We start from the raw sequence: 15,674 nt of genomic DNA, 5'->3' as shown, positions 1-15,674 counted from the left end.
GGTAGAGGCAGGCTGTAATACACCGGCCCTGAAGCTCAGTATGGGGCCGCGGTGAGTACAGCTACAGGTACAGTACAGCGCTGCGGTGAGCTTCATGCACGGACCGTCTGTAATACACTGTCCCAGAAGCTCACAGCTGCAGCCTCTTGGTGCCCGGACTTCTCTCCTGCTCAGTAGCGCCGCGATGTCACATGTCCGGGCACCGAGAGCCGGCAGCTGTGAGCTTCCGGGACAGTGTATTACAGCCTGTCCGTGCATGAAGCTCACCGCGGCGCTGTACTGTACTGGGGGGGGGACTGTTAGTGGGGGGAGTTGCCCAGTTCGACACTGTGTGTGGGGAGGGGAGAGACCTACACACACAGTTCTGCCAACTCACTGTGCGGTCTCTCTCCTCCCTCGTTCTCGTGCCTCTAGCTGGCCAGGTCCTTCAAGAAAATGGCGCCGCCATCCCGCCCCTTGTAATTCAGCTGTGTACTGCGCATGTCCATGCACATGCGCAGTACACAGTGACGGAGCCTCCAGTGTAAGTGAACCAGACGGACTCCGTCGGTTCACTTCAATGTTAAGGAGGTGCCGTATAGTGTCTGTGTGTGTGTCGTGAAATGACGTCACACACAGACACTATAAACATGGCAGCCCCCTGTGCAAACATTCATTTGATAAAAACACCCAAGCCTTATGTAAAAAAAAAAAAAAAAAAATACAACACACTTATTTTTTCTTATCACCTTTTATTAAAAATTTTTCAAAAATGTGACACTGTCCCTTTAACCCTTTAAGGACATGGCCCATTTTCGTTTTTACGTTTTCGGTTTTTCCTCCTTGTGTTTAAAAGGTCATAGCACTTGCATTTTTCCACCTAGAAACCCACATGACCCCTTATTTCTTGCGTCACTAATTGTACTTTGCAATTACAGGCTGAATTTTTGCATAAAGTACACTGCGAAACCAGAAAAAAATTCAAAGTGTGGTGAAATTGAAAAAAAAAAACGCATTTCTTTTATTTGGGGGAAATGTGTTTTTACGCCATTCGCCCTGGGGTAAAACTGACTTGTTATGCATGTTCCTCAAGTCGTTACGATTAAAACGATATGTAACATGTATAACTTATATTGTATCTGATGGCCTGTAAAAAATTCAAACCGTTGTTAACCAATATACATTCCTTAAAATCGCTCCATTCCCAGGCTTATAGCGCTTTTATCCTTTGGTCTATGGGGCTGTGCGAGGTGTCATTTTTTGCGCCATGATGTGATCTTTCTATCGGTACCTTGATTGCGCATATACGACTTTTTGATCGCTTTTTATTACATTTTTTCTGGATTTGATGCGACCAAAAATGCGCAATTTTGCACTTTGGGATTTTTTTGCGCTGACGCCGTTTACCGTACGAGATCAGGAATGTGATTAATTAATAGTTCGGGCGATTACGCACGCGGCGATACCAAACATGTTTATTTATTTATTTATTTGTTTACTTTTATTTAAAACCTGGGGAAAGGGGGGTGATTCAGACTTTTATTAGGGGAGGGGGATTTTTACTATTAACAACACGTTTTTTTTTTTTTTTACACATATACTAGAAGCCCCCCTGGGGGACTTCTAGTATATACACTTTGATCTCTCATAGAGATCTCTGCAGCATAGATATGCTGCAGAGATCCATGAGATCGGCACTCGTTTGCTTTCGGCTGCTGCAGCCGGAAACAAACGAGTGCCGAGCCGAGGACGGCGCCATCTTGGACGCGTCCCCGGCCGGCATCAGTAACGGAGATCGCTCCTCCGGGACAAGGTCCCGGAGGAGCGATCTCCCCCACTAGACACCAGGGAAACGTTGCCTCCGGTAATCGGAGGCAGCTGTCAACTTTGACAGCTGCCTCCGATTAGCTAATTAGCGGGCACGGCGATCGGACCGTGCCCGCTAATAGCGGCGGTCCCGGGCTACACGCGGCACCCGGGATCGCGGCACTTCAAAGCGGGGCCGCCGCGCGGCCCCGCTTTTAAGTGCTAATGAGGACATAGGACGTACCGGTACGTCCTATGTCCTTAAGAGGTTAAAGGACAAGTGCCATGAAAAACTTTTTCCCAGTAATTGAAGCACATTACAAAGTTATATAACTCTGTAATATGCTTCAATCACCTATCTGCCTCCCTTCCCTGTCTTTTCCCCCCTCCACCCCCCACCAGGAAGTGTCCTGACTCACACAGACCTGATTACTGTCGTCACCGTCACCAGGCAGCTCCTTCTTGTGAGGATGAGTCATCAGCAGGAGGGCTGCTCTAGGTCCTGTTACACCAGCCTCCCCCTCCCCTCCTTGTCAGGTGACTCTGCTTGCTCAGCTTATCTTCTCTAGTGACATGACTCCTTCACTGAGTCCACAGCAGCAGGAGAGAGGGTATGAGGGGAGGGGGGAGCTGCCTATGTGCCGGAGTCAGTCTGAGGGAAGATAAGCATGACATGTGACAAGTGATGGCTTGCAGTTGTTCAGCCAATGGAAGCTGAGCAAGCCTGTCACCTGACAAGGCAGGGGAGGGGGGAGGCTAGTGTAACAGGAGAAGGAGCTGAGAGAAGAGCTTGGTGACGGTGACGACAGTAATCAGGTCTGTGTGAGTCAGGACACTTCCTGGTGGGGGGTGGAGGGGGGAAAAGACAGGGAAGGGAGGCAGATAGATGATTGAAGCACATTACAGAGTTATATAACTTTGTAATGTGCTTCAATTACTGGGAAAAAGTTTTTCATGGCACTTGTCCTTTAACATTGATAGATGTGAAAAAGTGCTCTAGAGAAACTAAAACCTGGTAAAGAATTTCATATACAGCCATTACCTCCAATGTGGTTCTTTATAGACCTTCTTGTATAGTGCAGGATGGTGGAAACCATATTACCCTCTGCAGGTCTCTCAGCAGGATTCATTCAGCTTGTCTAGTTGCACATGGTGCACAACCCAACCCTGTTGTCAATGCTCCTGATGTTCTGGCCACCTGTAGCTTGCATGCCCAGACCCTCACTTGGAGCCCAAACCTGTGGTAAGGTAACTGCACAGGGCGGAACTACATTTAGCAATTGTCTGGTAGTAATATTTAGGCAGTATATGATATTATGTGTGCACACTATGATTATTTAGGCAGTATATGATTATAGTGTTTGGGCAAATGTATAGTTGTTTAGGCAACATATGATTACCGTATATAATTTGGGCACTGCATGGTTATTTAGGCAATGTGTGGTTGTATTATATGGGCAGTGTACAATTATTTAGGTAGTGTATGGTTCTATATAAAATACAGTGTACACACTCTATTGACTTTTTATTGCTGGAATAAAGAATTGGAAAATGTCGGATGGTGAGTGTGGCTCGTTCATAATTATATAGATACTGTATGGTTACTAAGGCAGCATACGATTATATTATATAGGCCTTACAAAGTTATTTAGACAGTATTGTATTATAACAGTATTGTTAATTAGGGGTTTTATGATTATATGGGCGCTGTATGATTAATTAAGTAGTATAGCATTATATTATTATATATATGGCTATTTGGGTAGTACATAATTATATGTGAACTATATGATTATTTATTCTGTATATAACTACATTATTTGGGTACTACTTTGTTATTTAGGAAGTATATGAGTAGATTATATTACCACTATGTGGGTATTTAGGTAGTATATGATTACATGGACACTGTGTGGTTGTTTAGGTGCTATATGACATTATTAAGGGAGCTGCATGGTGTTATAGGCAGTACAGTATATGATTATATGGGCACTGTATGGTTACAGTTGTCATAAAAGACAGAAAGGATGGATGAGTCTTCACTTTATTATTTCATTGCATGGTCAATGCTGATATTTCAGGACTATGCCATAGAGTACATGTAGTTGCCATCCAGTTTCAGTATTAATTTACTCACTGCACCAAAGTTCCCAACCCTTTAAATTGTGGAAAAAGTAAAACAAGGAACATGACTGACTGAAGTTAATGCTTGCCTTGGAACCAGATCATCAGTAGAAGGATGAGAACGTAGACGAGCAGAGCCATAGATAGTGGGTTGTGGTGCCACCTAGTGGTCTTCACACTATATTGCAGTTGCTGTATTTACAGTTGTGTAGTTACAATGAAACTATTGCACTATTCAGCAAACTGGGAATGGGGCTCCACTTTACCATGACCACCTCCACAACCAAGGACGCAAATTTAAGACATAAAAGGCTTATGATTGTATTGGTCTCTGCTCTATTCTGCGTTTTTCTCCTTTTTGATCATGCAGTCACCTGTTCTTTCGTTCTATAACCTAAAGTGATCACCAGCTGCGCCTCACTTCTTCATGGAGATCAGCTCCATATTAGATGCTATGAGTGCTAGCCTGGTGATCACTCCCATGATTTTCCTGTATTCTGTAACAGATTAATTCGTATATAAGTCGGTGTATATTACAAAAAGCTTATACTGCTGGACAGTGATAGAATAGCAAATATAACTGTAACTACTGTTTATATGCAGATAAAAGAAACAAAGAAAGCTCTCAAAGACTCTGAAAGTGGGGTGGAACAACTTGCCGTTGGACATCACATCAAAGACCGGGCCCACATTGTCAAGCAGATGAAGAACAACAAGACTGGGGATCAAGAACTCAACCAGGAATTTTTAAACATGGATGAATGTGAGTCCTAACACTAGGAATCTTGTAGACATATTGGGGGAGATTTATCAAACTGTTGTAAAGTGAAACTGGCTCAGTTGCCCCTAGCAACCAATCAGATTCCACCTTTCATTTTCCAGAGTCTGTGATGAATGAAAGGTGGAATCTGATTGGTTGCTAGGGGCAACTGAGCCAGTTTCACTTTACACCATGTTTGATAAATCTCCCCCATTGCATCTTTACAAAGCAACAAAGAGGCGTGAAGATTATAGTCAGAAAACAATGCAGTATTTTGTGTCAACAAAGTAATACTGTGGAGGAGTATAGGGTTGGGTCAGCTCACCTCTAGGTAGTGGACAGCTGGTTCCCTGATTACTTGGGGAAGTGGGTGGGTGCACAGATCCCTGACGCGGCCAGGCATGGGTTCTCAAGTGGCTACAAAGAAGTAAGGTGTGCGGTCCAGCACTCCAAGGCCTGTAGAGATATTTGTTACTAAAACATAACTTTTAATTCATGCAGTTAAAATAGTGCTCTAAAACCAATGCGTTTCATGCCATGGCGCTTAATCATGGTCAACAAAGTAGATGATACAGAATGTTTATACTTACAGACACCTTCATGCAACTTTGCATCAGTGAAAAAATGTAATTTTAGTATAAGTCCATCAAAACTTTACAAACACAATACCCTTTAAAATTAATTTACGTTAATTTAAGTTCACGGATTTCAAATTTCCATTGTTGTTCATATGAAAATTCTAAATGTATTGCCATTTTGTAATCTGTAGAGGTGAGCGAGTAGTGAAATATTCGACTTTCAAGTATTCGAATTAAGTAAGCACCGAGATTCGACTATTCGAACGAGTATTCAATCCCAATATAGTCTATGGGGAAAAAATTCTCGGCACTTGGAAATCCAAATTCGACCACTTAGAGGTCACCAAGTCCCCCATGAAACCTTCCTAAACTATGCCAACACCTCCGGAGTGACACTGTGACATCAGGGGGAGCATGCCTGGGTGCACCCAACACCCCAAAATCACAGTATAATGCCACCCTCCGCAGTTGCAAATGAAAAATATTTGCGAATGCTTTACGAACGTTTACGGCAATGTTCACACATTTCCTTTGTATTTCTTGCGCAGCGTTACATACATGATTCCAATGTGCGTCCGTAGAGCGTCATGTGATTCGCGCGTATCACGCATTAAGCTGTACGAACGCTAGGCCGCAGCAGAGCAGAGATTGGCACACTGGGTATCACGTGCCTTTTACTGGGCAACTGGCACACTGAGTATCACGTGCCTTTTACTGGGTAACTGGCACACTGGGTATCACGTGCCTTTTAATGGGTAACTGGTACACTAGGTATCACATTTGGCTTTAACTGGGCAACTTGCACACTGGTTATCATGTGCCTTTTACTGGGCAACTAGCTAACTGGGTATCACGTGCCTTTTACTAGGTAACTGGCACACTAGGTATCACGTGCCTTTAACTGGGCAACTGGCACACTGGGTATTACGTGCCTTTTACTGGGCAGCTGGCACACTGGGTATCACGTGCCTTTTACTGGGTAACTGGCACATTAGGTCTCAAATGCCTTTAACTCGGTAACTGGCACAATAGGTATAACGTTAACGTGTCCTTAGTGGGCTAAACCAGGGACACTTTAAGTCAATTGTACACACATGGTACTGGAATGAATACAGCTGATGCTGATGCTGCTGCTGCGATCTATTTCTTAGCACTGAAAAGTGCTTTGGATGCAGAGATGACTTTTTCGCTGGATATTAGCCCTGAAAAAGACTTTTGGGTTCAGTAGTAAGCCTGCCTAACCAAAACGCTACTAAAACCTATCTCTCCCTGCTCGGGGAACTCTCCCTGAAAAGGTTGAAAGCGCATCTGCGGTCAAGAGGCGGAAGGCTTGTATTTAAAGGACAACTCCGGCCAAAACTAATTTTTAATATGTTATTACTTATGGACAGTTAGGCAAATTTCAAATGTACATTTATTATGGGAAATGCACATATAGGGCTATTTTCCTTAATTTAGTAGATCAGGGAGACTTCAGATTCTCTAAAAAAAAAAGTGACGTCACGAACCGGGGGTGTAATTACAATGGAGTGTCCAGCAGGGGCGCACTATATATAGAAGTCAATGAGTACCATTGACTTCTATATATAGTGTGCAACTGCTGGACACTCCATTGGAATTACAATGGATGTGTATGTAAATGTAATATACAGTGTTTTTGATTTAATATATTTATGGAATACTTTGGGGAGCAAGTGTCTTTGCTCCCCAAAGTATTCCATAAATGTAATCAATCAGTACATTTGGATATCCATCACAGTAAGCCCGTCGAACCGCCACCGCCCGCCGCCGCTCTGGACTACACTGAACTACTACTCCCATCACCTGCTCATAGCATGAGCAGGTGATGGGAGAGTAGTAGCTGGGTTATATCACTATGAGATCGCCGCCGATGCTGCCGGGCGCAGGGGGAGCCGCTCATCACTGTGCAGCAGCCATCATCCCCCTCCGCTCCCCCCTCCTGCTTCTTCCGGGATCCGGCAACTTTACACTATTTGATGGCTGACTCCCCGCCTGGCTGCCGCTCTCCGATCACACATACCAGCTCCCGGTGCTTCCTGGTGTCCCTGGCCGGCACGTGTGATCGGAGAGCGGCGGCCGGGCGGGGAGTCAGCCATCAGATAGTGTAAAGTTGCCGGATCCCGGAAGAAGCAGGAGGGGGGGGCGGAGGCAGGGCCGATTCTAGCTCTTCTGCTGCCTGAGGCGAGAACTGAAATAGCGCCCCCCCTCCCCTCAACTGAGATCAACATCATATAAACACCAAATAATTCCACCACATGATGACTGCATATCAGCACTCCATAGTGACTAAATACTATTACCAATATTGCCACTACAAGGGAAAAATTCCACCACTGATTGATCAATACCACCAGTACTGCTACTGAATAAAAAACACTGTATAGAGTCCAGCATTACCCCCACACAGTGACAGTATAGTGATCAGGGTACAGTTACATCCAGTGACTCACAAGTGACATCTTCTCTCATCAGAGTTGTTCACTTTCTCTTTTCTTCTACATTCAGATCCAACTCCATCATGAAGACTTCTGTTAGCCATGACTTGTTCCCGCAGCATCTATTGGACAGACATTTTAGGCTCCACAATTTAGAAGATCCCTTCTGCATCTCCACACTATTATAATCCCCATTCTCCTCATGTAGTCATAATCCCCCTTAGGCAGTTATAATCCCCCCATCTCTTCCTGTAGTCATAATCCCCCGTGTCCCCCATCTCCTCATAATCCTCCAATCTCATCATAATCCCCCCCACCTGTGTCTCACCATCTCCTCATATTCCTCCTGTGCCCCCCATAATCCTCCCATCTCCTCATATTCCTCCTGTGCCCCCCATAATCACCCCCTGTATCATCCATCTCCTCATATTCCTCCTGTGTCCCCCACAATTACCCCCTGTATCATCCATCTCCTGTGTCCCCCCAACAATTACCCCCTGTATAATCCATCTCCTGTGTCCCCCCACAATCACCCCCTGTATCATCCATCTCCTGTGTCCCCCCACAATCACCCCCTGTATCATCCATCTCCTGTGTCCCTCCATCTCCTGTGTCCCCCCATCTCCCCACAATCACCCCCTGTATCATCCATCTCCTGTGTCTCCCCATCTCCCCACAATCACCCCCTGTATCATCCATCTCCTGTGTCCCCCCAAGTCCCCACAATCACCCCCTGTATCATCCATCTCCTGTGTCTCCCCATCTCCCCACAATCACCCCCTGTATCATCCATCTCCTGTGTCCCCCCAAGTCCCCACAATCACCCCCCTGTATCATCCATCTCCTGTGTCCCCCCATCTCCCCCTGCATCATCCATCTCCTGTGTCCCTCCATCTCCTGTGTCCCCCCCATCTCCCCACAATCACCCCCTGTATCATCCATCTCCTGTGTCCCTCCCATCTCCCCACAATCACCCCCTGTATCATCCATCTCCTGTGTCCCCCCATCTCCCCACAATCACCCCCTGTATCATCCATCTCCTGTGTCCCCCCATCTCCCCACATTCACCCCCTGTATCATCCATCTCCTGTGTCCCCCCATCTCCCCACAATCACCCCCTGTATCATCCATCTCCTGTGTCCCTCCATCTCCTGTGTCCCCCCCCATCTCCCCACAATCACCCCCTGTATCATCCATCTCCTGTGTCCCCCCATCTCCCCACAATCACCCCCTGTATCATCCATCTCCTGTGTCCCCCCATCTCCCCACAATCACCCCCTGTATCATCCATCTCCTGTGTCCCCCCATCTCCTTTGTCCCCCCCCATCTCCCCACAATCACCCCCTGTATCATCCATCTCCTGTGTCCCCCCATCCCCCCACAATCACCCCCTGTATCATCCATCTCCCCACAATCACCCCCTGTATCATCCATCTCCTGTGTCCCCCCATCTCCCCACAATCACCCCCTGTATCATCCATCTCCTGTGTCCCCCCCCATCTCCCCACAATCACCCCCTGTATCATCCATCTCCTGTGTCCCCCCATCTCCCCACAATCACCCCCTGTATCATCCATCTCCTGTGTCCCCCCATCTCCCCACAATCACCCCCTGTATCATCCATCTCCTGTGTCCCTCCATCTCCTGTGTCCCCCCATCTCCCCACAATCACCCCCTGTATCATCCATCTCCTGTGTCCCTCCATCTCCTGTGTCCCCCCCATCTCCCCACAATCACCCCCTGTATCATCCATCTCCTGTGTCCCTCCATCTCCTGTGTCCCCCCCCCATCTCCCCACAATTACCCCCTGTATCATCCATCTCCTGTGTCTCCCCACAATTACCCCCTGTATCATCCATCTTCTGTGCCCCCCATCTCCTGTGCCCCCCCATCTCCTGTGTCCCCCCATCTCCTGTGTTCCCCCCCATCTCAGCAAAGTAAAACAAAAAACAGGCCAGCAGCTACTCACCTCACCACTCGTTCCCACGCAGTCCCTGTGGCTTCCTGGATGCTTCCTGGTCAGGCTGATCACAGATCTCATAGAGCAGCCTGACCAGGAAGACATCACTGGCTGCTCCAGATCACTTCTAGATCGCAGCACTAACACAGCCTGCGACCTAGAAGTGAATGGCACAGAGCAGAGAACTCTTAGTTCCCTGCTCTGAGCCTCCTGTCAGCTGTGTGCGCCTCCTAATAAGGACACAGACACAGCTGACAGCAGGGGGCGCTCCTATAGTGCAGGAGCAGGGAGTCCGGCATCACACTGGAGTCCCTGCTTCTGCACGTATATTCCGTGGGCGGTACGCTATTAGCGTAGCACGCCCCGGAATACGCATACAGGAGCAGAGACATCAGTCTATGGCTGATCTCTCTGCTCCTGTAGTCAGTGAGCGGTCATGCATATAATATATGCATGAAAGCTCACTGTGCAGGGGCGGCCAGTGCCGCCCCCTGCAGGGTCGTGGGAGCTGCCGCCTGAGGCGAAGACTTCACTTCGCCTCATGGCAGATGCGGGCCTGGGCGGAGGGGGATGATGGCTGCACACTGATGAGCGGCTCCCCTGCGCGGCAGCATCAGCGGCGGCAGTGGCAATAACACAGCTACTATTCTCCCATTACCTGCTCATGCTATGAGCAGGTGATGAGAGTAGTAGTTCAGGCAGCGGTGGGCGGGCGGCGGTGGTTCGGCGGGGAGCGGCGGTTCGGCGGGCTTACTGTGATTTATTGATTGATTACATTTATGGAACACTTTGGGGAGCAAGGACACTTGCTCCCCAAAGTATTCCATAAATGTATTAAATCAAAAACACTGTATATTACATTTACATACACATCCATTGTAATTCCAATGGAGTGTCCAGCAGGGGCGCACTATATATAGAAGTCAATGGTACTCATTGACTTCTATATATAGTGAGCCCCTGCTGGACACTCCATTGTAATTACACCCCCGGTTCGTGACATCACTTTTTTTAGAGAATCTGAAGTCTCCCTGATCTACTAAATTAAGGGAAATAGCCCTATATGTGCATTTCCCATAATAAATGTACATTAGAAATTTGTCTAAGTTTCTGTAAGTAATAACATATTAAAAAATCGTTTTGGCCGGACTTCCCCTTTAAGATTCGAGGTCCTGTGGTTTAGCCATCCAATGAGGGTAGACGCCGTTGTCGCACTGCGTGCGTACTCTTAGGGTCCCTCACGGCCTCCCTGCATGGTGATTGGATTAAAAAAAGCGCCAAGTGCGATGGGAGGGCTTTCGAATGTTTGCCGCGTATTCGACAAACTACTCGATTGTATTCGAATCTTTCGACTACCGCAATATTCAATCGAATACCTACTCGATCGAATCGTATTCCCTCATCTCTAGTAATCTGATCTATATAGCTACATTTACATTGCAGGTGAGCAAGGGAGGGTAGTATATGGTATTGTAGTATTGAGCCCCTGTCTGGGCATAGTTCTAAAAAAAAAAAAAAAAAAAAGAAAATTCCTTAAATACCCCTTTAATCATCATGCAGATCCTAAGGCATATGGCATCAGAAATCCAAGTGTCATCCTAGCTAGATTTTTTTGTAATGGTTACTGGTTACTGGTTTCTACGTGTTATGTTGTAACTGTACTTTGTTGAATTGCAGCTGACGCACCATCATTTGATAACGAATGGGAGAGTGAGATTTCAAAGTTCAGACCATTTGAAAAAAAGTTTGCTATAGAAGCTCCTAAACATGAAAGAGTGCAGTATTCTACCAGAATAGGACCCCCAGATGTGCCTAGAAGGTGAGTTTAAAGAATGATAAAACAATCAGGTAGACAGTGTGCAAATCATTCACTAGAATAATATGGTGCTGTGTACATCAGCTGATTTCAGTTTCTAGAAAATTATTTTTCTCACTATTTTTATAAAGGCTGTTCAAGAAAAAGATATCTGGTCTCCCAGACCCCACTTCAGTTAGGAAATTAAGTTTATAGGAAGGGACCCACAACATTTTTTTTTTACTGAGAAGTGGAATAGGGCTGCAATTTTTTTGCACAAATTCTCTCCATTCAATTGGTGTCATAGAAGTAAGCATGTGAGAATATGATAAATTTGCCACAACTAATATTGGGATAATGAAAAAAAACTCCAGGGCCGACACAGGTCAGTCTGTGCTGCTCATGTCACATGCACTTTTTTGCTTTCTTGGAGACCTTAATGTGTAATATATTGATAAAAAGTAATAATTAGAAAAAAAAGTTGCAGGTAATAATTATTCTCATGCAAATGCAAGTGAAAATGCAAATGCAAAACTCTCTAGATCCTTATGTATCTGTGTATTTTTCTATATTCATAACATTACTTTATACTTTTTTTATATTAGGGAACGGTGCATCTCCAAAATGGTCATCTAGAGGATTTATCAAAGCGTGTGACTTCAATTATAAGAACATTTCAAGGTCAACCCGGAAATTCTTGAAAGGATGTGCAAGATGTAATGGGGTCTCTTAAATAAATAAGACATGCACATGATTGGTTCTGCATCTTATTTGAAAGGTCATTGAGTAGTGCCGGAGCCTGCCCTCCTGTGCCAGCTTAGTGCTGTGCAGGTGGATTTCACACACTATATGTGTGGGGCAGTTCCCGCACTTCTCTATCTTGTTGGGCAACTTAATACTTTTCTACTGAGATTGCACTTTACCAGATTCAGTAAAAGATGTAGAAATCTGAGGCTATATTTTGTTATTGTCCTAAATCATATTTTCTATTTTATTACGAAGATAGCATTGTTATATACTGTAATTGTTACTGTACGTGAGAAATGTCTAAGCTTATCCAGTACACAAGTCGGTGTCTCTATATTTTGCTAACTCTCTATATACTGTAAGATGTATGTTATATTGTATACATTTAATATAGCATCCTAATGCATTGAAGGCTTGTTACAGGGCTGGCTTTACATCAAATGGTGAAATGGATTGGAGCTATGTCCTATCTAACCTGTCTTTTTTAGATCTGGTTTTCTTTACCACTACTGTCATAGGACATAATGTAAAAAATTCATAAATAATTTTCATTAGTGAGGGTCCTAAGCTCAGAGCTCTGCTGGGAAGGGGAGTGTGGGAGCTGGGTGACCCTTTTTGAGTGTCTTAAACCTTTGGTTTATAAATATAAAGCTCTTCAGACTAATACATACATCTTTCACACAACCTGATGTGGGGCCATGCAAGAACACAAGCGATAGACGATCAGAGAGATTGGAGTTTGATTGCATTGTCTGTAGAAAGCATAATCATGTGGCTGGGCCGCACGAATGATCACTGTATTGTTTGTGTGGTCTTTTAAATATATTGCTACCAGCTGCATATTCCCTGTTTACACAGGGAGACGTGCTACTGATAAATTTTAAAACTGCACAAAAGATGTGATCATATTTGCTGCTGATCATTAACACTTTTATACGGGCGGATTTTTGGCATTTCTAGTAACGCTCTTTACCTATAATCTGCCTCTGTATAAGATGTGCTTAAATGCCCATAAACAGTCACCTTCTAGCCCCATTCAATCAACAGGTGGGATTTTAGAGATCAAAGATGAAGAGATCTTAGATGAAGTAAGGTATACATAAGAGTGGCAGCTTACAATATATGATCTGACCTACCTGTGGGATGCATAGACTAGGAATGTTTAGACTCCAGAGATGAAGGTACGGCAAAGACTGACATTACAAGATAGTGATAGGATTGGTTTGGGGTCTTTGTGTGTTGAGACATTGATCTGTGCTATTGCAAGTGACAAAAAAGATTAAAAGATGGCTATATATGTGAAGCATCCTACAGAATAGTTAGATCACAAGTAGAAATACGCAGAAAAAGACCAATGACTGTGTACAAAATATCAATAAATCTGTCATGACATACCTGCATTTGTTTTATTGCCACAATATGGACCCCTATAGATGGAAATATACGTCTATTATTTATTTATTTTATGCTCCATCTATAATGGAAACATATTCTAAAGCTCTGTACACAGATTGCATCAAGGCCTTATCCATATGTCCGTAGTGCAGCCCGTAATTGCTGACCGCACTATGGTTGTGCATTCATGGTGCTCAGCAATTCATTGAAAACTGCATAGAAGATAGTGATCCGTACTGCAGTTGTGGGTCCGCACTAGGACCAGTTTTTTTTTCTTTTTCGTATGTGCATACTTCAATTGTAAAAGGAAAAAAAATGAATAAAATGGATGCTTTTTTTTTTTTCTTTAGGGTACAAACCCACACACCGTATACGCAACAAATACGCAGCAGATTTGATGGTGTGTTCAGTTATTTAGATCTAATCTGCTGCGTATTTGCTGCGTATCGCAGCAGTAAATACGCTGTGTATACGGTGTGTGGGTTTATACCCTTAAAGGGGTTATCCAGTGCTACAAAAACATGGCCACTTTTCCCCCTACTGTTGTCTCCAGTTCAGGTGCAGTTTGCAATTAAGCTCCATTTACTTCAATGGAACTGAGTTTCAAAATTCCACCCAAACTGGAGACAACAGTAGTGGGAAAGTGGCCATGTTTTTGTAGCGCTGGATAACCCCTTTAACGTCCACAAAAAGGTGGTAGACCACACTTTTGTATATACTAAAAAAAAAAAACGGATGTGTTTTGATCCATGCACACAAATGCATCCGTTTTTGTAAAAAAGAAAAACGTATAAAAAAAGTTGTATTACCCAAGCCTTACTCACATCAGTCCCTGTCCCCAATGAGGCTCTAATTCCACATCCCTTAAAATGCACACATAGGGTGCCTTCACACCTACCGTATCGCAGCAGAAAATCCGCTGCGGATCCGCAACAGATTTAACTAAATGAATGAACACAGCATTAAATACGCACTGTTAAATCCGCTGCGGATCCGCAGCAGATTTGTAAATGCGAATTTGATGCTGTGTTCATTCATCTAGTTAAATCTGCTGCGGATCCGCAGCGGATTTTCTGCTGCGATATGGTAGGTGTGAAGGCACCCATAGACCGATTTCAATTTCTGGAAAGCCAATGAATGGACTTTGGCCCAGTTGACATACATGTCATTATTCCTGTCAGGCCCTCCAGCTGTTTCAAAATATAATTCCCATTGTGCCTCGACAGCTAAACCTTTGGCTGTCCAGGCACAATGAGAATTGTAGTTTTACAATACCTGGAGAGCAGCAGGTTTGACACCCCTGCTCTAGTCTCACAGGGGAAAAATAACAATAGGCTTTTATTGTTATTGCCATTTATATTCCTTATTTACTGGATATAATTGGAAAGCAACAGCTCTCACTGATTTACATGGGGTCTGTTGGAGATCTGGGATGCTGTGGCATTTTACTGACGAAATAGTGCTGTATGCAGAATTTCCAACACAGATGTGACCACAGCCATGTCAGTAAGTATTGGCTTTTGGAGAAAGCCCCCACAACACACTGTATTCATTGATGTAAAGTCATCCCTATCAAGTGCACTACTTACTGATTTCTCAAGCCACTGCATTGGGATTATTTCCACCAAGATGTACATTGATAAACAAAATCACCCTTTTCTAAACTGATGTGACTGATCATGCTGTATTATAATATAAAAGGGCAGCTGGCAAGTAAGGAAGCTGCAACAATATCAAATACCAAAGCTGTATGTAATGCATTTACATTTTGGAAGAAATTCACAGTACCTTGAACTGAGAATCCTATTTCTATTTCCAGGTTTTTAACTGTATTGCAGAATAAACTTCCTTGTACACTTCTACCGATATGTTAACTTTTTTATACTAATTGTAAATGGGACAGATGTTACAAAAAAATTCAATGCCTGACAGACCTTACTAAAGGGGTTTCTGTAAATAAAGCTTCATTATTGTATAAAAAGTGGTGCGAATATAATTTATTATAATACTGTAAGGAAAATCACAGCATCACTAGGATGTTACATAATGTGGGACTGGAACCCCAGTGATCATG

General features: G+C 44.3%; 1 protein-coding gene across 3 annotated transcripts in view; it reads left to right on the top strand.

Annotated features, from left to right (window-relative positions):
• The window catches only part of MLF1 (myeloid leukemia factor 1), a 52,922-nt gene extending 37,460 nt beyond the window's left edge, over window positions 1–15,462 (top strand). For all 3 annotated transcript variants that reach the window (XM_069975287.1, XM_069975289.1, XM_069975288.1), the window contains 3 exons: window positions 4,513–4,672; window positions 11,341–11,482; window positions 12,064–15,462. In XM_069975287.1, coding sequence (XP_069831388.1) covers window positions 4,513–4,672; window positions 11,341–11,482; window positions 12,064–12,094 — 333 coding nt within the window. In that variant the 3' untranslated portion in view covers window positions 12,095–15,462. The remainder of the gene's footprint in view (window positions 1–4,512; window positions 4,673–11,340; window positions 11,483–12,063) is intronic.
• Window positions 15,463–15,674: the final 212 nt, after the last annotated feature.

This window comes from Dendropsophus ebraccatus, chromosome 6, assembly GCF_027789765.1.
Source record: "Dendropsophus ebraccatus isolate aDenEbr1 chromosome 6, aDenEbr1.pat, whole genome shotgun sequence".
NCBI classification, from domain to species: Eukaryota; Metazoa; Chordata; class Amphibia; order Anura; family Hylidae; genus Dendropsophus; species Dendropsophus ebraccatus.
This window is presented reverse-complemented; position numbering and strand designations above follow the sequence as displayed.